Source organism: Gopherus evgoodei, chromosome 8 (genome assembly GCF_007399415.2).
Source record: "Gopherus evgoodei ecotype Sinaloan lineage chromosome 8, rGopEvg1_v1.p, whole genome shotgun sequence".
NCBI classification, from domain to species: Eukaryota; Metazoa; Chordata; order Testudines; family Testudinidae; genus Gopherus; species Gopherus evgoodei.
The window spans coordinates 7,478,690-7,500,727 of NC_044329.1; the positions used below are offsets into that span (position 1 = coordinate 7,478,690).

General features: G+C 45.9%; 1 protein-coding gene across 2 annotated transcripts in view; it reads left to right on the plus strand.

The window, feature by feature from the left end:
- FLT4 (fms related tyrosine kinase 4) overlaps positions 1-22,038 on the plus strand; it is a 100,833-nt gene that overhangs the window by 75,737 nt on the left and 3,058 nt on the right. For both annotated transcript variants that reach the window (XM_030573246.1, XM_030573247.1), the window contains exons 12-29: positions 2,459-2,567; positions 4,025-4,384; positions 4,692-4,838; positions 5,939-6,070; positions 6,498-6,604; positions 7,083-7,218; positions 9,058-9,162; positions 13,034-13,147; positions 13,426-13,514; positions 13,864-14,011; positions 15,157-15,251; positions 15,936-16,058; positions 16,637-16,748; positions 17,124-17,223; positions 17,661-17,766; positions 19,273-19,412; positions 20,365-20,485; positions 21,122-21,207. In XM_030573246.1, coding sequence (XP_030429106.1) covers positions 2,459-2,567; positions 4,025-4,384; positions 4,692-4,838; positions 5,939-6,070; positions 6,498-6,604; positions 7,083-7,218; positions 9,058-9,162; positions 13,034-13,147; positions 13,426-13,514; positions 13,864-14,011; positions 15,157-15,251; positions 15,936-16,058; positions 16,637-16,748; positions 17,124-17,223; positions 17,661-17,766; positions 19,273-19,412; positions 20,365-20,485; positions 21,122-21,207 — 2,330 coding nt within the window. The remainder of the gene's footprint in view (positions 1-2,458; positions 2,568-4,024; positions 4,385-4,691; positions 4,839-5,938; positions 6,071-6,497; positions 6,605-7,082; positions 7,219-9,057; positions 9,163-13,033; positions 13,148-13,425; positions 13,515-13,863; positions 14,012-15,156; positions 15,252-15,935; positions 16,059-16,636; positions 16,749-17,123; positions 17,224-17,660; positions 17,767-19,272; positions 19,413-20,364; positions 20,486-21,121; positions 21,208-22,038) is intronic.

Genomic DNA, 22,038 nt, shown 5'->3' on the forward strand with positions numbered 1-22,038 from the left:
GTTCAAGGCTAGAGTGTTTGACACCAAACACACACACAGGGATGCAGGCTCGAGAACAAACAAATGGCTCCCAACTTCCTAAAGTCACTTCCTGTTTTCATACACACCTCCAAATTCACTTCCTGTTCCAAGGCCCCAGCCAGGAATCCGTCACTGCGACTGAAAGGGCGGTGGACGGGAAGATGCTGCCTATGCATCTGCTCAGAGCAGTTCTGAGTCAGAGTTAGTGGTTGAGTGTCCACACCAGAAGCAAGAGCGTGAACTGGTGACAAACAGGTGTATCGGAAGATGGTCATGGAACCTGGAACCTCTTAGTACAGTTTTCATCTTTTCTTATACCATCTAGGTCCTTCATTCCTCTGCTCTCCTCCTCCTCCTCCTTTCCTTCTTTCCCCTTCTTCTTTCCTCCTCTATCCCTTGCATTCTTCACCTCTGTCCTGCCCACTCCCTAGCTAGTTAGATGTATCTTTAAATGTAAATATTCCAAAATTCTAAGTCAGACAGTGAAGGCCCACAAGAGTTACCAAAGCTCTGGGAGGAGAGAATTTTGCTGCTTGTGGTGGGAAGTTGTGTCCCCAAAAGTGTCTCCTACAATTCATTCTGCGGACCCTTAGGAGAGAGATGTTGTGAAGGACCCACCTCCCTTCTGAAACTCCTAACTCTGACTGATGGATTCACTCTTCGTTCTTCAGGAAGGACTCTCAAATCCAGGGTGGTCCACAGGTCACAGTTTGAGAACCTCCATTCAGATTTTAGTTATCAGGTCATAGGTGGTGGTGTAAAAATTGGTTAAAAAGGCCAATATGTGCAATGATGGGTTCAGCATAGGATAATCCAGTCTGTACAGAAAGACATATAAGAAATGCAAAAATCCCTATATTCTTGCAAAATTATGATCGCAGAGCAAAAAACACAAGATGTCAGAAAATGCAACACATAAGGTTCCAATAATGTTAACTCAGCCATGTTGCAGACATATAGTATTTTCTATGCCTGTTTATTCTGGTTAATTACCTATCTTAGTACATTATTATTTAGATCACAAAATGAATATTATAAAATGTACAGGACGCATAGTGTGGGCAAATTATTTTTGTTGTCAGAATTTTAATTTTTGCATTTTCATCCTCATTTTAGACATTGCATCATAGTTTTTTGCATTTAATTATCTTGTTGTTTTCAAATAAAGAATGAGGGGAAGGAAATTGCCCAGGCTTCATACTGCAATGTCTTTTGAATGGGAAGCACTTCATAACACACAGCTTTGAAGTTCACACCTGAGTAAGGTGAATAGGGTGGAGGAAGAGTGAATTCCAACCTTTTGTGTTACTTGCTGTTGTCTTTCTGGAGACATTACCCTGCCATTACAGGGGCCCTAGCCATTGGTGCACCTCTCTCCCTCCTATTCTCTGCCTGTGGCATATAATAGTCTAATCTCCTGTGGGATGTAATATTTGAGTCTAATTTCAGTTGCTGGCTTAGTGTGTAGGTGCCGGGCAGTGTTGGTGGCCTGTGATGTACGGGAGATCAGCCAGATGATATGTTGGTCCCTTCTGGCCTTAAACTCTATGACTCTAAGTTTGAACTAACAGAACAGCAGCACATCTGCTTACTTTGCATTGGCTGTACCTTGGCAATGGGGAAAGGAAGAAGAATTTTAAATGAAAGCTTGGAACTTACAGAATGGAGAAAAAATTACAACAGGCTCTAAAATGGTGAGATGCACAATGTTTTCATACCCCTGATTTTCTCCTGATACTAACGAACCCTCTTCAGGAAAACACTTTAAGCATATTCTAAAGTCCCATTGTCTTCAGCGGGACTTTAAGCACATGCTTTCCTGCTTTCCTTTAGAGGGATGCTTTCCTGAATGATGGCCAAAGTACAGTTCTGCTCTGAGATGCAGCCGTAACATGATACTGAGGTGCGTCGTGTTCAGATGTGCTCAGTTTACAAATAAAAAGATCTTTTCTTCCCACTGCAAGTCCTGCAAACTAAACCTGGGATCTGGGAATCAGGCAGAGCTCTTTCCTTCTCACTCTTCATCACCCGGAATAAAGGATCAGCAGGCCATATTGGGCGCTCAGGGACACTTGCTTGTCCCATTGTCTCCGTAGCCCTCTGTGGGCTTGCTCTCTGTATGATTGATTAGAGTTTAGTGTCTGATGCACAAGAGAATCCTGCTCACTCTTTGTTAGCCACAAAGACTTTGCAGTACTAACAGGAGTAGAAAGCAGCAAGAAGGTATTGCTGTCACAAGAGTCAACAGCAGTACGCTGCATAGGAAGGGGCACAATCACTGTTCAGGGTAGAACAGCATTTTAAGGTTTTTTAGGGGGAAGGAGGGAGGATTTTGCTGTTTGTGTTTTGCTGCCTGTCCCATTGTCAGCCTGAGAGCCGTGAAGATCCTGTCTCTCCCCTCACCATCAGTCATTCTGACATTCACTTCCTTTATCAGACCGTCAGCAAACTGGTGATCCAGGAAGCCAATGTTTCCGTCATGTACAAGTGCGTTGCCTCCAACAAAGTGGGTAGAGATGAACGTCTGATCTACTTCTATGTGACCAGTGAGTACCACCAAATGCCAGGGAGGCCTGCCTGTCTCTCTTGGGTCCCTCCAACAGGCAGGTCCCAAAGCCACTTAGGGCTTTATAGGTCAAAACCTCAAACTCCATCTGGTAACCCTGGGGCAGCCAGTGCAGAGCCCAGAGAACTGGTGCCACGTGCTCAGAATCAGAAATTCATCTCAGCAAGCCAGTTGCATTCTTCACTAGCTTCAGCTTCCACGTTAACTGGAGATGTAATCTCACATAAAGAGTCCCAAAGAAGGCTAATATCCAGCTGTCAAAGGCATAGATCCTGGTAGCAAACTTAGCATTTAAAGTAAAATGTCATTATCTTTTAGGCAGGCATAGCTGGGGAGAAACCAGCTTGATCACTGCTGCAGGGTTTTTTTTTAATTCAATACTGAAAAACAGTGCCCATGTCAGCATCTTCTGGGACTCTGTATGTTAGTCACAGATTGTGAATCCTCTCTCCTTACACTATCCTGCCTACCTTGGAGTGGAGAGTTCACAACCTGATTCTTTAATAATCCTAAAAATCAGAGCCTGCAACAATCAGGTGTGTCTGATGCAACAGCACCCTCTAGTGCTCTGTAGGGTAACTTCACTCTTCCCGGTTTGCATTCGGATCCTGAGAACTTGGCAGGAGCCTTGGGGAATCCTGAGGGTGCAGGGCAGAGATGGATTTGATCTAGTTGAGTTTTCAAAAGCTGGAGACTGACAGTATTGGCTAAAGCCAGGGTTCACGCGGTGAAATGCTGTGTAAACTTTCTTTACACAGTCCTGACCTGCAATACGCCCTGCTGTTACAGGCCCATGTCCCTGCTATGTAGAAGTTAGGAGCTGGACAGGATTTCATGGTGATTTTGTGCCTGAGGGCTGTGTGGGTTATATGCTGTTTCGGGGTGGAGCCTGCCTGCAAAGAGCCCAGCAAACTGTTGGTTTCTATCCGAATAATTAATAACAACACTGCATGTGCACACAGCCAGTGTATGCAGATATGCATTTGCATAGGCAAATTGGGTAATTGCATCCCAAGTAATCTGTGTGTGCACTTGCCTAGCTTGTATGCACAAATGCCTGATTGCATGTGCAATTGGTGGGGTACAAACATGCAGAAGTGGTTTAGAACCCTGGGTTTTAATATCAGACCAGGGAAGTAACCACCAAAAGCTAAGTTCAGACCCTGCAACCTTATTTCATTTGTGACCCAATCTTAATTTGAGCCTAGGCTTTCAGCGCACCACCTATGACTCCTCTTCGCTTTAGCATTTTCTTAGCAGCATCATGCAGGTTATCACTGTGCTTTGGGGAGGGATTTTTTTTATCCCTGCCTATATACAAGATGGACTCAGAGCACTAAGCACAGGGAGACAATTCCACCCAGTAAGGCAGTGATGCCCCATGGAGCCTTAAAATCTCAGTCATGCATCTGTTTCCTTCCCTTGCCTTCCTGGCAGCCATTCCAGATGGATTTGAGATTGAATCCCAGCCCTCAGAGGAGCCCATTGAGGGACAGGACCTGAGGCTGAGCTGCAATGCAGATAACTACACCTATGAGAATCTGCAGTGGTACCGTCTGAATCTCTCGAAGCTGCACCACGAGGAAGGCAACCCACTCATCCTGGACTGCAAGAATGTCCACCACTACGCAACCAAGATGCAAGGGGAGCTGCACTTCAAACCCGACTCCAATGACGCTGCCCTGCTGCTCACCATCCCAAACATCTCCCTGAGGGAGGAGGGAGACTATGTGTGTGAGGTGCAGAACCGAAAGACCAGAGAGAAACACTGCCACAAAAAATACATCTCTGTACAGGGTGAGGAGCGTGGGAGCAGGCAGAATGACTCTGTGATGGTGGGCATGATGCAGGGCAAGGAGCACACAAGGAAGCACCGGGATGGGGTGCACAGGGCCTGAGCAGCAAGAGGTGCTGGCTATGAGAGAGTTCTCAGCACTGCCTGTCTCAGCCTCACCCAGAAGGGGCTAGATACTCAAAATTTACAGTATATTAGGACCTGTAGAATTCTTTCCCCAGTACTGTATGAGCCGAGATGGTCTTCAAAGCAAACTATCTCCTGCTTGTCTTTAATCTCCTCTTTGTCTGGATGCTGCTGCTCCTTTAGCCCTCGAGGTCCCCAGACTGAAGCAGAACCTGACAGACATATGGGTGAACGTCAGCGACTCGATAGAGATGCGTTGTAAGGTGGATGGCGCTCACATTCCTGACATCAGCTGGTATAAAGACGAGAAGCTGGTGGAAGAGGTTTCAGGTACGGTTGGTTCAAGAGGGTGGAGTTGAGGTCAGGGAATCTTCTTCCAAAGGACAGCCAGGCAAACTAGATTTGAATCACGGCCCTGGTTTAGAGACGGCTACTAGATAATTGGGCTGGAATGTTTTTTAACCAGGTTCTGCCACAATTTGACTGTGTCCTCACTGGCCAGCCAGACCGCATTAGGACCTGGCTTAGGCGCAGCTGCGTTTATGCCATGCTTCCACACGCTTACACGTATTCAGAGACTTGTGCAGACAGGAGTTGCTGAACTATGACAAGGTGGAGCAAAGTTAGACTCTGTCCATATTCCATCTGAAACAGCAGGCTGTGTGGGTAACTAGCTACTAGGGCAGGTAAATACTGGTGCTGCTAGGCACCTCTGGCTCATTTTCCCTGAACAGCCTGGAGGTTTTGGTTTGAGAAGTACAGTTTAGTCATGTAATGAAGCCATGTTGCAGGTTACCGAGGAGGCTAGTCTGTGGCATGATTTAGCTGCACTGCTCTATGGTAAAAAAATAAAATTAAAAAATCCTTGTTCACACCACTCTAGGGAAACTCACAAGCCCTGCAAACAACAGTAACATTTGCCGGCATGTGTTCAGCCAGGGTGCGGAAGGGCCCAAGGGAGAAGGCACGCTCCAAATGGGATGGCTTCATAGATGGTGCTGTGCACATGTGAGGGCTCGATGAAACTGGAGCCAGTAATGGGAGCGTTCCCTGGTTTCCCTGCAACGGTTCGTTGTGCTCTGAGTCCTGCGTGTTCCTGTGGCTGCTTAGAACCACTTCCTTAGACAGGCCCTGAGGGGCTTTTTATAACCTAGTTGGAGGCCATGTGTGGATGAGGAACAAGGCCATGTTCTGTGATGTGTTAGATAACATCTTCTGTTAGACCAGATCCTGCACCTACTGCAGACTGGGGAGGCCATGCTTAAAACCTTGTTAGCTAGTTGAGGGCGTGTGCAGGAGCCTAGGCTAATCACCCTGACTGTTAAAAGGCTGCATTTTCTTTCAAGTCTGAATTTGTGTGGCATGAGAATCCCCTCCCTCTGGAGACTGCACCAGCTCACACTGATACCATTAGCCTCTATACCTTTCAGGGATTGATCTGGCGGATTCGAACCAGAGGCTGAGCATCCAGAGGGTGAGAGAAGAAGATGCTGGGCTCTACCTGTGCAGCGTCTGCAATGCCAAGGGCTGCGTGAACTCTTCAGCCAGCGTCTCTGTGGAAGGTACCGCTAGAATCCCAAACCCGGGGAACAGTCCCCTCAGACTCTGGGAGTGCAGACAAAGCAGGAGGAGCAAGGCCCCTTTCTGCTTCTGTGTGCTCTGAGACAGCCGATGCAGAGATGTGAGTGAAGGCCTTTCCATCTTGCTGGAGCGAAGGTGCCAGGACAAGGAGTCCAAGGACAGCTCTAGGCCAAGCTTGGATACTCTCAGAGCAGCGTAATCCTCCTCCCAGAGAGGGAACAGGGCTCTCACAACAGTCTCTTACTCTCCTGTGCTCAGCCCTGTGCAAGAGGGAAGGCTCAGATGCACCATCTCCAACACCTGCCTCACAGTACACTCTGGAGTGCATGATGAGGATGGGGCAGGCTGGAACAGGAGGTGGAGAATGAGCATCTCTCTGACTCGGCAATTTCCCTTCCTGTTCTGCAGGCTCCGATGACCGGACCAACGTGGAGATTGTGATCCTCATTGGGACCGGGGTCATCGCTGTCTTCTTCTGGATCCTCCTCATCCTCATCTTCTGCAACATCAAAAGGGTACACCACCTGCTTTTGCCCCCGCAGTGTGGCACCAGGGAGGGAGGGTGGAGAGCAGAGGGGAGATGGAGATGTGAGTTCACAAGGCTCTTGCTTCTCCGGGTGGGAGGTGTAGCTGCAAAGGTGATCCTCAAAGCCACTGCAGCGTGTCCCTAGTCCTAGCATTGTTGGCAGGACAATCACTGAATGGTGCTCTGGACTGGCTCCCTTCCAAGTACAGGGCTCACAGCAGCCACAAAAAAGGAGGCAGAATGGTGCTTGGCATTGGAGAAGAAGACCCAGAACAAAGGGGGTGAGGGAAAATGAGGGGGAGCCCCAAATCCCCCATTCAGAATGATTAAACTTACTCTGTGGTGCCAGAAAACAAGGGAGTCAGGTCACAGCACAAGGGAGTAGGACAGAACCGGAGCCGTGTAAGCGTCTCCTGGAACTGGTGCTGAACTGCCTGGTCACATCCCCTCTTTGCTGATTCCTGCAGCCTGCCCACGCTGACATCAAAACCGGTTACCTGTCCATCATCATGGACCCCGGAGAGGTTCCCCTGGAGGAGCAGTGCGAATACCTGCCCTATGACTCCAGCAAGTGGGAATTCCCACGGGAGCGACTCCGGCTAGGTGAGAGCTCTTTGCTGGCCACAGGACAGACAGAGCCTTGCTATGCGCTTACCACCAGGCAGCTGCGAGCCTCTTGGCTGCATCTGATGGTTGGGCTCCAGCTTTCTCGCACTCTCCTTCTCTGTCCGCTACTTCCTTGGCTTCAGGACCATCGCCTTCTACTTTCAAATGTGTCCTGGCTCAGCTATGCTTGGCAGATTTCTTTGTCTCTCCTCGGCCACCATCCTGGGATCTACTGTGGATTTCTGGATTGTATTCCCTTGCTTTCTGTGGCCCCTGTTTTACTGGCATTCAGCAGTCACTCTTTTGTCGCGGCCAGGTCCCCAAATCCAGGCCTCTGTAGAACCCTGCTCTCTCTCTGTGAACAGTGTGTGCTGCCCTCTCTCTGAGAGCTCCTGTATCTCAGTGTGAAAGCTTTCAGAGCTATGTAGCTCTCCCTGTGAGGCCCTGCTCCTGTCCACACTGGGTGATGAGTTAGGAGGAGGAGGAGAAGCTTGGACAACTTGTATGAAATCGTTCCCCAGTGGTGGCTCTGGTAACACTTTGGAAGGCCACCACCAATGCTGCTGAGTCTCCCAGTGCTCCATCTTTCAACTAGGGTCAGAAGTTGGTCCAATAAAAGATATTACCTCACCCACCTTGTCCCTCTAGTACTGTGGGACCCATGTGGCTACAACACTGTATAGGGTCAGGAATGTAATTGTGCCATTACAGTCAGGATGCCTGGGTTCTAACCCAATTCTGTGACCTTTGGCTAGTCACTGGAGGCCAGATTTTCATCCCCAACTCACCCTGTGTATTATCTTACTGGACTAGTAGCCCCGTTGATTTCAGTGTGGCTACTTGTGGAGTGAGGTGCTACTGTGCAGGAGCACGGGTATAAGAACCTGGCCCTTAATCTCTTTGTGTCTCCTTCTGTAAAATAGGTGTAATAATACTAATGGACCAGCCAGGGGTGTGATTAAGAGCTGATTATTATTTGGGACCCAGGGAGGGAGTTTACTATCGCAGAGCTGTGTTACTATTCGTGTCCTGTCTGATGTGATGGTTGCTTTATGAAAGACTTCCCCATCTGGAATTGATCACACTCCTTCACTCCATTCGTCACCTCGATCCAGGGAAACCACAGAGCTCATAACTCTGCCACCCCATCGCTAGAGTCCATCTCCCACTCAGGAGTACCCCTCTGTTGGACATGGCTTGCAACTCAGAAGGGCTAACAGAAGAGCAGCCAGTGCACTTGAAGCCTGGGGCTTCTGGCTTGCCCGGGGCATGCACCTCCTTTCAGCTGTCCTGAGGGAACATGCAGCTGCATGGGTAGAACTGTGCCAGCCTGAGGGCACATCAGAGCTCCAGTCTAAAAACCAGCCCTAGAAATGCCTCCACCACCCTGAGACATGCGCGCGCGCACACACACACAAAACACCACTCCACTCCTTATGTAGCCTACAAAGGGTTACACGGAGCGCTGTGCATGAGAATGCCAAGGACTGGAATAATGACATCAGTCCTGGCCGTTCTGCTCCAAGGTGTCACGCATACCTTTCCCATGCACTCCGCTCCAGGGCAACAAATGGCACCTCACCTCCGCAAGCTGTTTCCTTCCTCTGCTTTGTCAACGCTGGGTCTGTCTCAGTTCCCCCCCAGCCCCCATCCTTTCTCTCATTATAACCATCTGAGCAGGCAGCCACCTGGGAAGGGCGCACACGTCACTTCTTCCTCTTCCTTTGTCACTCCTTTTCTCCTCGCGGTTTCCTGTTTTGTTTTTGTCCCATTCCCTAGGCCCCGCACCAGTCCTCCATGACGCTCCCTTTTACCCTATGTTTCTCTCCTTGGCAGGTAAAGTCCTAGGCCATGGCGCTTTCGGGAAGGTGGTGGAAGCCTCTGCCTTTGGGATTAATAAGAGTAACAGCTGTGAAACTGTGGCAGTTAAAATGCTGAAAGGTACGAAGTGGAGGAGGCAGGATGAATGGCTTTTGTGGACAGCAGGGGATGAGTCATCTGCCTAGGAACATCCATCTGGTTAATAACTGTCTTTCACAGAAACATCTTGAGTGATTTAAACTAATCCCTTGTCATCACTAGAGCGCATACCTGTGCTCATAGCATTAAAGAGTCCATGGGCCCAATCCAGCCCTTGGTGAAGTGAATGGGGGTTGGATTATGCCCTAAAGGAACAACCTTCCTTTTTAACGTTTAGCTCCATGGCCTTTGACCCTGTTTACCTCTGATAAGCGATGTTCTGTCCCCATGCAGGTCCATTGGAAGGAGCATGGCAGAGCAGACAGGGGAAGGAAGGACAAAGGGCCAGGTTTTCAAAGGTATTTAGGTGCCTAACAGGATTTTCAGAAGTTCCCAGGAAGGTCAGGCACCTCACTCCCATTGGAATCAGCTCTGGTTCTGACACACCTGACCTGCTTAAGCACTTTTGAAAACTCCACCAGGCACCCATCTGCATCTTTAGGCACCTACATACTTTTGAAAACCTGACCCTAATTGTGTAGAACTGTTTAAGGTCCCAAACTGGTAACATAGTCTCTAGATCACTACACGTCTGACACAAAGTACCATAACAGTGGGAATCAAAATATTTAAAAATCAGTTCTTTCATATAGCTGCCAAGACTCAAGTTCAGGGTTCTGCTGGAGCTAATGCCAATATTAGACACCCAAGAGGCTGTGCGTAGAGCAGAAAACACTCCTTTCCTGCTTCATTTCAAGAGCTTGGGTGATATCAGTGACTCTTAAAGGAGAGATACAGAAGCCTGAACCCCACTCTCGGCTGGTCAGTGGAGGAGGAGCTGCTTTTCAAATCATTTGCTTTTCAAATGTGATTGTAATTCATGTTTAAGGGCCACATTCAGATCACAACTCTGTTGAAGTCAGGAGAGTTGAGCCTGCCTTAGGGCTAGTTTCAGAGCTGGAGTAAGATTGCATGCTACAGATTTGAGATCTTAAACTTATGTGGCCACGTTTTCAAGCAGGCCTCTAACATGGCACCCTCCTGTTCTGCATGTTGCCCATTTGGATTAAAAAAAATCATTTTTGTTCGCACATATTGGTTACCAGGCATATATGCAACTTCCTGACATGTAAGCAAAAGGGGAAAGCACATAGAGAGGACTAGTTGCATGTGGAAACCAAGTAACTAGAGCTGTCAAACGATCATAAAAATTTATCACGATTAATCGTGCTGTTAAACAATAATAGAATACCATTTATTTAAATATTTTGGATGTTTTCTACATTTTCAGATATATTGATTTCAATTACAGCACAGAATACAAAGTGTACAGTGCTCACTTTATATTTATTTTTTATTACAAATATTTGCACTGTAAAAAACAAAAGAAATATTATTATTCAATTCTTCTAATACAAGTACTGTAGTGCAATCTCTTTGTCATTAAAGTTGAACATTCAAATGTAGAATTATGTACCAAAAAATGACTGCATTCAAAAATAAAACATTGTAAAGCTTTAAAGCCTACAACTCTACTCAGTCCTACTTCAGCCAATCGCTCAGACAAACAAATTTAGTTACAATTTGTGGGAGATAATGCTGCCCACTTCTTGTTTATAATGTCACCTGAAAGCAAGAACAGGCATTCACATAGCACTGTTGTAGCCAGCGTTGCACGATATTTACGTGCCAGATGCGCTAAAGATTCATATGTCCCTTCATGCTTCAACCACCATTCCATGGGACATGCATCCATGCTGATGAAAGGTTCTGCTCGATAACTATCCAAAACAGTGCGGGCGGACGCATGTTCATTTTCATCATCTGAGTCAGATGCCACCAACAGAAGGTTGATTTTCTTTTTTGGTGGTTCGGGTTTTGTAATTTCCACATCGGGGTGTTGTTCTGTTAAGACTTCTGAAAGCATGCTCCACACCTCGTCCCTCTCAGATTTTGGAAGGCACTTCAGATTCTTAAACCTTGGATCAAGTGCTGTAGCTATTTTTAGAAATCTCACATTGGTACCTTCTTTGCATTTTGTCAAATCTGCTGTGAAAGTGTTCTTAAAACAAACAAGTGCTGGGTCATCATCCGATATTGCTGTAACAGGAAATATATGGCAGAATGCAGGTAAAACAGAACAGGAGACATACAATTCTCCCCCAAGGAGTTCAGTCACAAATTTAATTAATGCTTTTTTTTAAATGAGTATCATCAGCATGGAAGCATGTCCTCTGGAATGGTGGCCAAAGCATGAAGGAGCATACAAATGTTTAGCATATTTAGCATGTAAATACCTTGCAACACCAGCTACAAAAGTGCCATGTGAATGCCTGTTCTTACTTTCAGGTGACATTGTGAATAAGAAGCAGGCAGCAGTATCTCCCATAAATGTAAACAAACTTGTTTGACTTAGCAACTGGCTGAACAAGAAGTAGGACTGAGTGGACTTGTCTGCTCTAAAGTTTTACATTGTTCTGTTTCTGAGTGCAATTATGTAACAAAAAAAATCTACATTTGTAAATTACACTTTCACAATAAAGAAGTTGCACTGCAGTACTTGTATGAGGTGAATTGAAAAATACTATTTCTTTTGTTTATCATTTTTATAGTGCAAATATTTGTAATACAAAATAATAATATAAAGTGAGAACTGAACACTTTGTTTTCTGTGTTGTAACAGAAATCAATACATTTGAAAATGTAGAAAAACATCCAAAAATATTAAATAAATTTCAGTTAATATTCTATTTAACAGGGCAATTAACTGTGATTAATTTTTTGCGTTAATTGCATGAGTTGACTGCGATTGATCGACAGCCCTACAAGTAACTGTTAATCTGAGTGCCCATTTGTGCACATTGATGCACATGTAAAATCTGTGGGAACAATTTCAGAAGCCTGTTTGAAAACGTGTCTGTTTGTGACTACATTTTTCCACAAGTTTTGCAGATCCCCTTTAGGAGCTGTTGTTTTCTGACTTTGAGGCCTGGCAGATTTGGTTTAAGAAGGAGCTCCTTCCACAAAAGTTAGGAAAATCTCCACAGTGAAGCAGCCAAAAATTGAAAATCCCAGAGGTGGTGAGATTAGGATGGAGAAACGTAGCAGAGAAAATGCTCATGATAAAGGAAGATACAAATTGTGAGTGAAATTGAGTCATGGAGCAATAACAAAGTATCTTACTACCTAAATTACTACCAAGACACAATGCCTGATGCTGTTCCTGTTCTCTGGGGAAAATGACATTTAGAATGAGCTATTCAAAGAGTACCTTTGGGGGTTTAGAATAGTAAATGGACTAGAAAATGAACTTCTGGGTTAAAATCAAGCTGGGGACTCTGAACCTGTACGTTCCTATCTTCAGTCAGGATCAGGAAACCCCAAATTCCTTTTGTTTCCCAGAAATGGGTTTGTGGCTCATCACATCAGCTCAAGAAGTCAAATGGCCAAGTTACAAGTGTGTGTATGTGTCTATGTCTGCCTTTGTCTCTCTAACCCGTGTGTGGTCATTTGTCCCTGGATATAAACCACTTCCAACTACCTCTGGCCTAAGTGTGTCAGGTCCAACCTGTGTTTGCTTTTACTTCAGTGCTCTATATTAATAGTCCAACCCACCTCACCTTCTAACCGTGATTCTGCAGGGCTGGGGTATCACTTTATAAGCTAATATTCAAAAGTCCTAACGCCATATCTACACTAGTGCCATAACCATGTTGACAAGAACTGTTTTAACTCAGTTATGGATCATGCTGCCATGGTTTGGAGGCTACTGGGGATAAAGCCTCAGTAAAAAGAAGGGAGGGGGAAGGGCTGTAATTAAGGGGGAACCATAATTCGGTTTATTTGTTTCCAGAGGGAGCTACTGCAAGTGAGCACAAGGCACTGATGTCAGAGCTGAAGATCCTCATTCACATTGGAAATCATCTCAATGTCGTTAACCTGCTGGGTGCCTGCACCAAGCCCAATGGTAAATATGCAAGACCACCAAGGCAGCTGGCTGTGAAGCGAAAAGCTCTTTCACCTCCATGCTGGGCATCGTTCCCTCTGCCTCACTCTGCCATTTCCTCTGTCGTGTGTATGGCTGTGTAGGTGTGTTTAGTGTAAGGATGCAACTGTTTGTATTTATGTGTGTGTGACTGTGTATCTACTGAGCACAATGGGATTGCATGTTGTGTAAATCAAGACAGATTTTAGCCCCGTATCCTTAACTCTGCTCCAGGACCTCGTTTGTTTCGTCTCTTCCAGGCCCACTCATGGTTATTGTTGAGTTCTGTAAATATGGAAACCTCTCCAACTACCTGCGAACCAAACGGGAAGGATTCAGTCCTTACAGGGTATGTAGCCTCCTTCATCTTGTGTCATCTTTAAGGGCCTTTCCCATGATTAGTGAACGAAGAAGAATATCTCTGGCTTAAAATGAGCTTAACCCTGACAATAAGATACAAAGACATCATGTCCCTAGAAATGTGTCAGTTCCATGTAACAGCGTGTTTGACGTGTGAAAGCAGAGAGTAAATTTCTTTCTGTCCAATGAGAGATTGGTGCTTCCAGGCCAGGATTGGGCTGCACTGGTGGACCAGAGTTCAGAAGCCTAGGATACAATAAATGTGTCAGCTGAATTACTGCTGCAGTGGTTAGACGATGTGTCCCATGATTACCTTTTGGGCCTGGCCTGCTTCTCAGGAGAAATCACCCAGACTGCGCATCCAGGTCCGGTCCTTAGTAGAAGCAGTGAGAGCAGACAGAAGGAGTCGTTTTGGTACCAGCGACACCGCAATCTTCAACAGGCTTCTGATGAACAAGAGCCAGACAGCACAGCCTATACAGGAAGGTAATGAGCCCCAGTTTTCACGAGCTGCTCCTCACTTCATCCTGTTAAACTACTGCCAAACTTAATTAACATTGAATAATTAGGGCATCTGACAATGTACAGTAAGGAACTCTGACTCAATTGTCTTGCATTAGTTGGAATCGTGATATTACATGATCCTAGTTACATAAGCCAGTATGATGAAGATTAATACTGTCTATGGAGAACACTAGCAGTTTGTAACAGATAATAATCCTTAGCTCTTACAAAGAGCTTTTCGTCTGGAGCCTCAAAAAGCTTCACAGAGGCAAGTAAGTATCACCCCATTTTACAGATGGGGGAACCGAGACACAGACTGGTTAAATGCCTTGCCTTAGGGCACAGTAAAAGTTTTTTGGTGGAGGTGGGGGTGGAACCTTTGTCTCCTAACTAGATATTTTATTCAGTTTTCCAGATGGGTTGACTAAGTCACATGGAAGACTAGTGGGGCTACACAGTGAGTTTCTCTCCCCGTGTGCTGTAGGAGATGCATCTTCCTCTTTATGTGAAGACAGATAAAGGGAGATCCCTGAGGGGAGAGAGAGGGAGCCTTCTTCCCCTCTGATGCTGAGGCAGACTATTAATTAATCTAATCACTTCGCTGTTGCCTTGTCGTTCTCCCTCCATCTCTTGTCTCTTGTAATAAACTTAGACTGTAAATTCTCAGGGTCCAGGACCAGCTTCTCACTCTGTGCATGTGTATTATCTAGGGTAATGGGCCCTGATACCTTAGGGCCTTTAGTCTCTACCACAATATAAACAATAAATATTAATAGTAGTGAATATGGTTAATCTGGAAGCATCCTCTGCTTGCTTGGTTCTGCAATTGGCACAGACTCCATAGGTCTGGGATTTCTCTGTGACTGTCCTAACTGAAGAGCATTAGCTGCAGGAATAGTCTTCCTCAAACTTACACAGATGCCTTGATTGAATATTTTATCACCTGCAATGGTCACAGGGAAACTCTACGGTGGATCTGGTACTTTTAGGAAACAGGCTCCATTAAACATCTCTGTAGTTTGCCTTGATGCTGACCTAGTCCAGCAGTTGTGGAAGTAGGCTGCAAGCGAGAGAGGGTAAATTCCACTAACTAGGTGAGATAACATTTTTTCTTTCTCTCTGGACAGTGGATGATTTGTGGCAAAGTCCATTGACTATGGAAGACCTAATCTGCTATAGCTTCCAGGTGGCACGTGGAATGGAGTTCCTGGCATCCAGAAAGGTGAGTTTGCCTTACTATTTTACATCTGTCTATCTATGAATGATCTTACATGGTGGCCACATCATACTTACTGAATGCCTCATATGTAGGTGTGTGTATTATGTATATGTACACATATACTTAATCTCTGTGTCTCTGTTCCCCATCTGTAAAAAGGCAATGAAGTGGCTATCAGTTTATCCACTGAACCCCCCTGGAGGTAGGAACCTATTCCTAGTTCCCTTGTTACAGGTGAAGAACTGAAACACAGAGAGATTGAACCACTAGGTCTCAAGAAGTCTGAGGCAGAGGTACAAATAGAACTCAGATCTCCTGAGTTCCAGTTCAGGCCCTTAGCCACCACACCAACCTTCCTTTTGATTTTTAACTTCAGCCTCTTTCAAAAGAAAAAAAAAGTTATCAGCTCCCATAAGGAAGCAAAATATGACTTGTTTTATTCTGTTTGTTTCCACCACCCAAAACTCTGTGAGGCAGTCATTTGTGTGGGTGTTATTTATTCTTTGGGAGCTAATGGGATTTGACCCCAGGTCTCCAGAGGTGGAAGGCTAGTGCACCGAAGTGCTGGGTTCCTATTTTAATTGCTATGAGGGAACTGAATGAGAGGCACTTCAGTTTCCTTCTCTACCCCTTCTGATCCCCCACTAGTCCTACTCTTTGTGATTTTGCCATTGTTTTTCCCCATAGTGTATCCACAGAGATCTGGCAGCTCGGAACATCTTGCTGTCAGAGAACAATGTGGTGAAGATCTGTGACTTTGGGCTGGCCCGAGACATCTACAAGGATCCTGACTACGTCAGGAAGGGCAGTGTGAGTATAGAATATCAACTAACTCACATCTGGATTAGGACTGGGACTGGAAGTATAAAAACCATCCTGTGGCTGGTGTATGCAGGGAAACAGGAATGAGCGAGTGGTCTAACACCATCTGTGACAGGAGAACATTCAGCCTGTAACCCCTCGCTGGGTTTAGCCAGGAATGTGATATTTACTTATCTGTGCATATACTGCTATAATCACCAATGAGCTCTAAACAGAGCATGGCAGATCTGTGTACATCTCTCTTTCTTTCCCAGACATCAATCCTTATCCCTCCTGCCCATCAGTCCATCCTTATCTCTCCTGTCTTAGCTTCTTAACTTTCCTTATTCCTCCTTTCTTCCCTGCCTGTATATCCCTAATCCCCTTCTATATCTACCAGACCTCAGTGTTTCCCTACTTTTGACTGAAGAACTTCCTGACTGCACATTTACATCTTCATCTGTCTATAAAATTGGCCAGGGAAGAGCAGTTACAGGATGCCTGGCTTTGTTTTCCTGTTGGTATCCATAGCCTTGTTCCAGCCTGTGATTGTGACTGAATTCCAACAGCATGCCTCTGTCCCACAGGCTCGCCTTCCTCTGAAGTGGATGGCTCCAGAAAGCATCTTTGACAAGGTCTACACTACCCAGAGTGATGTCTGGTCCTTTGGAGTCCTCCTCTGGGAGATATTTTCACTAGGTAAATGGTAGTGGTCATGATGATGATGTCACCATGCCTTGCTGTGCAGGAAGACTGTTCTCTTCTGCAGTATGCCTGAGGGAGAAGTGGGAAGAAAATGACACCTCCTCCCAATGTGGGGCATTCCGGTGATCACTTCCTCTCAGTACAAGATAAAGGTGGTAGGCAGGACTAGAGGTCCGGAGACAGCCTCCTGCTAATGTGAGGGTTTCTGGCTCAGAAGGAAGATCCACTTCATGAATAGGAGTGGAACAGAATAGTGACTGCATCTCTCAGTTTGGTTTGAGAGGAAAGGTAAAATGAGGAGAAAGTTTGGTTGTTGTCCTATGGACTTCATTTTCCAACCCCCGGACCATCTTTGGATTTTTCTGCTAGGTGCCTCACCCTACCCTGGAGTGCAGATCAATGAGGAGTTCTGCCAGAGACTGAAAGATGGTACCAGGATGAGAGCTCCAGAATACGCAACTGCAGAAATGTGAGTTGGAGACTTCATACCTGAACCCCCGCCAAGGAAATGCTATAGAAAACACAAGAAAACATGGGGCCAAGGAGGCCAGGGGAAAGTCTCCTAGGCAGGATGGATAGCCTCTCTCTTTCAACCAGTGTGGTGGGAAGGCCCAATCACTCTTTAGTCTCCTACCAAGTCTCCAGGAAGGAGCCTGAAACAAGTAAAAATAATCACAAGAACTAGAGAGATGTTTCAGAGCTATTTAAAATAATTCAACTTTAAACTTCCTTCTGTACAGGGTAACCAAATTGGGATGTTGCTGTAGGAGGCCAGGTGGTGACATGGGGGATCACATTCCCCTCCATCACAGGGGTGTCACAGTAGTCCATGTGTTCAATCAGGAGTTGCAGCTTGAACAAGAAGGATGAACTTGATGAACAGTGCACGTTGTTTCCTCTTGGCAGTTATCGTATAATGCTGAGCTGCTGGCATGGGGACCCCAAGGAGAGACCAACTTTCTCAGACCTGGTGGAGATCCTGGGGGACCTTCTTCAGGAAAATGTCCAGCAGGTGAGGTTCTCATGCACTGTCATAATCCAGCACCAAACTGCACTGGGCCAGTTTTCTTCAAACAGATCGTTCTTCCTTTCATTGCTGGCCATTCCACTGGCCAGCTATGCCCACATCTGACTCTGCATGTGTTTGTGCATGTGTGTGCAGGCACAGGGGTCAGAGCCTACATATGTGCAAATCAGAGTAGCACCATTGGAGATACAATATGTATGTTGGCTGGTATAAATTAGTGTAAGTTTCACTTTGTAAAATATATACTTCACAGTATCAAACATATCACTATTGTCTAGCTATTGGACAGATCTTTTTCATTATTTCTCGGTTGCCTTTTTAGTATTTTTATCCTTATCTGTAAATTATGACTTTTTCATTTTTAAACCGATTCAAACTCCTGGCAGACTCCTGCCTCTGGCAGGCACAATTCACAAACACCAGGAATTCTTGAAACTCTCCGGATCTGAGTTTCGAGGACATTTGAATGAAATAGTTATTCTTTTACACAAACACATGCAAACAGTGCCATACAGATTTACCTTAACGTATTACTAACTGTTACTACATAGTAGCTTATCAGCACTTTTATCTGGCATGGGCACGCCACTGTGGTTTTAACTTCTCCTTTGCGCACTAGAAGATAGCTGGATGCTTAAATATGACTAACCTTCTCAATTATAAACAAAAATTAACCGTTTTATATATACAGACATGTCTTGTCTGCAGCTGTGTGCCTTTGGAACGCTGACCTTTCGTGGGTACATCCCATAACAGGTGTGTGACGTGCAACACACTGCAGGTGCTGCTCAGTAGCTGATAAGAGAAGTACTATACCAAGGCAGCACCTGATGTGGTGTTTATTCTGTATTGTACGTACAGGACAGCCCCAAGGTAGTTAAGTGGCTAACAGAGAGCCTAGGGATGGAGGTCAGCAGAACAAGTACCATGCATACCTGTTATAAACACCTCAAGAAGAGGAAAGCCTAAGGAACTATATGCATTATCAAGCTATGGATTTAGAGTTATTTTCTTTCTCTATTCCCCTCATACATACGCATCAGCACACACTGTACACACCTGTATGCACAAAGACACTTAACATGGAAATCTCCAGGGGGTTGTTGTGTTCCAGAAAAGCAGAAGACCTAAAATGGGACTAGAGAAACAGGGTGGGTGAAGTAATCATGGGAAGGAATATTTCCATTGTATGCAATGTAGTTGTAGCCATGTTGGTCCCAGAATATTAGAGAAACAAATTGGGTGTGATAATATCTTTTATTGGACCAACTTCTGTTCTTTTGAGTTTACAGAGCTTGTCTCTCTCACCAATAGAAGTTGGTCCCATATAAGATATTACGTCATCCACCTTGTCTTTCTAATATCCTGGGACCAACACTGCATACAATGGGAACACTCCCTCCCATTATTGAGGGTGTCTATGTACAAAGTTCTCTCCTGTTTACAGAATCCTCTTCTCTCTGTAAGCACATTCGCTTTCCTTCCCTTCAGGAGGGGAAGGATTACATCCCACTGAATGACTCTCAGAGCTCCGAAGATGACGGCTTCTCCCAAGTACCTTCCTCTGCCCAGCAGAACTCTGATGAAGAGGAATTTGACATGAGGCTACGCTGCCACAGCTTAGCAGCGAGGTGAGTCCCTGATCTCTTCTGGGAAACACTGTGAGAGGAAACGAGAGAGCGAAGCAGGGATCCAGACTTCTAAGGATGCCCTTTGGAAGTGCTAAGATCACAGTAGTGCTAGGCTGGGAGGTCACATTCTAGGCAGATCCATCTCCAGCACTTAAAGATGTTGCATCTGGGTTTTATTCATGTTCTCTTCGGTGACTGGGGAGAGACCTTGATGTCTGAGCATACGACCTGCCTCCTCCACGCACCTCCAGCTACACTAACAGGGCAGTCACACTTCCAAGACCATGGTTATAGATTTCAGGGTCCTGTGCATTAGCAAGGGAAGAGACCTGTTAGTCTGTCCAGTCTCTCTCTCTTCCAACGCAGATTGATCCGAGCTGTGCTTTATCTTGTCCCTTTCTAAATGATGCAAGTGACAGGCCTGCGCCTCTTTCTTTGGGAGGCCGTTCCACAGTCTAATGTTGGGACATGAGGACATCTGCATGTTGAGGCTTTCATCATGTCTCCGTTCAGTGTAACTGGCTCTGTCCCTCTCACCTTGTCCCCTACAGCAATACATCAGCAGCTACCCCTGCTGCTAAGCACTGTAACCCTGCCCCTGCTCAGGTGAACAGCTCCTCTGTTTGGGTAGGTGGGAACCTTTGGTGGACTGGGGCTAGACTGGAAAGGCTGCCTTGCTGCCACTCTCACTGAAGTGTGCTTTCTGCTGCAGGAGGGACAGGGAACACGATATGCCACTCCACAAGTGTAAGAACAGGAGGCTACTTCACAGCACCAGAGTCTTGAGGTGTATGAATCCCTCCAGCCCCTTTAAATGGCCCATTGTGCTTGCCTGCTCCCTAGAGTAAGCTTGGTATTGAGAGAGTAGCATAGGGCAAGTGGCCTGTTGTGGAGCGCTGATCCAGATATCGGCTTATTTAGTTTACTCTGTGCTGTATACGTCTCTCGCCAGATATTATAACTGTGTGTCATTCCCCGGTTGTTTGACTGGAGGAAATCAGATAAGGTGTCCATCCAGAATAAAGACATTTGAAGAGTTTCCCATGACACACACAACGTATAAAACACACCCGGTGAGTAGAGTCTGGGTGGAGACGGGCAGGGAGGGATGAGGGGATTGTTTATTTTCTGGCCCATTTACTGGTGATGGAGGAAGGGTGGTTCTCTATCTGTCCATCCCAATACTATCTCATCCCGTCCCATGCACACTCATCTATCTGTCATGTAAGGATTCTCTATAGCGCCAATCACTGTATGAGCTGAGTGCTGAACAAGTAAATTAGATCTGCCAGCGAGGTCCAGAGAGGATTCAACTCCACCCTTTCCAGGTTTGTAAGAACAAGGCCAGTAGGTCAAGCACACTGTAATCCAGGACAGGACCAATCATATGCTAATAACCTTGTGCCAGACTTCAACAATCCCTGGTCTGCATTGTATAACACCTGGGAATGCTCCTCAGGCAGCCACACGCAAACTCTGCATTTGCACATGCCATTTTTAGGAGGCTACATTTGAAAAGTGAGCCCCAGTGAAACTATGGCACTTGCAGATAAAATTGTCCCACGATCCCCTCAGGGCTACTTTCTCCCCCTTCCCAGCTGCCTCCTGTATTTGATTTAATGAAAGATTGAGTCTGAGCTTGATGAGCAAATGGATCACTTAACAGGAATGGTACTCATAATGCATGTTGCTTCCTTGTTTCCTTCCAGGACAATCAAACGGACAGTGGGATGGTCCTGGCATCAGAGGAATTTGAGAGGATAGAAAACAGACACAGAAAAGAAGGTGGATTCAGGTACCTCCTTAACTCACTCCCGTGGACAGTGCTTGCTGTGAGGCACCCTGAGGCAAAATGCACTGAGATCACTGAAGTATCTGCAGTTGCCTACTCATAGAATCTGCTACTGGAGGCGGCATTCCTAGAGCCCTCTGCAATAAAGGGCTTGATTGGTCTTATGGCTTTTGCATGGCGCAGTTGGGCTGAGTCATCTGAGTGAAACGTATAAACCTTAACAAGTGGTAAAATACCTCAGCAAATAGACCTGTGAAAGCTGTTGTTAAATAAAAACCCCTTGTCGACAACCCAAAACACATTCCCTAAGGCAAAGGAGTAATGGCTCTGGTGAGATAACAAGGCACACGGAAGGACTTGTTCACTTCTTCAGGCACCTCCATGCTTTTTTCCCACACCACCCACTGCACCTGGGAAAATCTCCCTGGCAAATTTCATAAAGCCACCATGTCTATTAAAATCCTTCCTTACATCTTTCCTCTGTCGTAATGCCTACAAATCATTGCCCAGTGGTGTTAGTTAGGCAGGTGGTAAGTTGAAATTTCTGCTTTTCTGCTGAACTCTGTTCATGTTGTTACCTTGTTCTTCTGCACTCTCCCATCTGGTTTGTTCTGCCACCTGTTGCATCCTGTCTGACACCTAGACTTGAACCTGCCTGGGGCAGGATCTGTCTTCATTGTTACTTGCCTCTAGAGTGCCTGACACAACAGGATCCTGAAACTTGATTGGGGTTCCCAGCTGCAAGCCTAAAACAATATAATAATAATCAAGCAGCTGCAAAAGGCTACTTTGCAGCAGAGCCAGTAGGGAACTGGATGCAGGAATGTGTGCGGT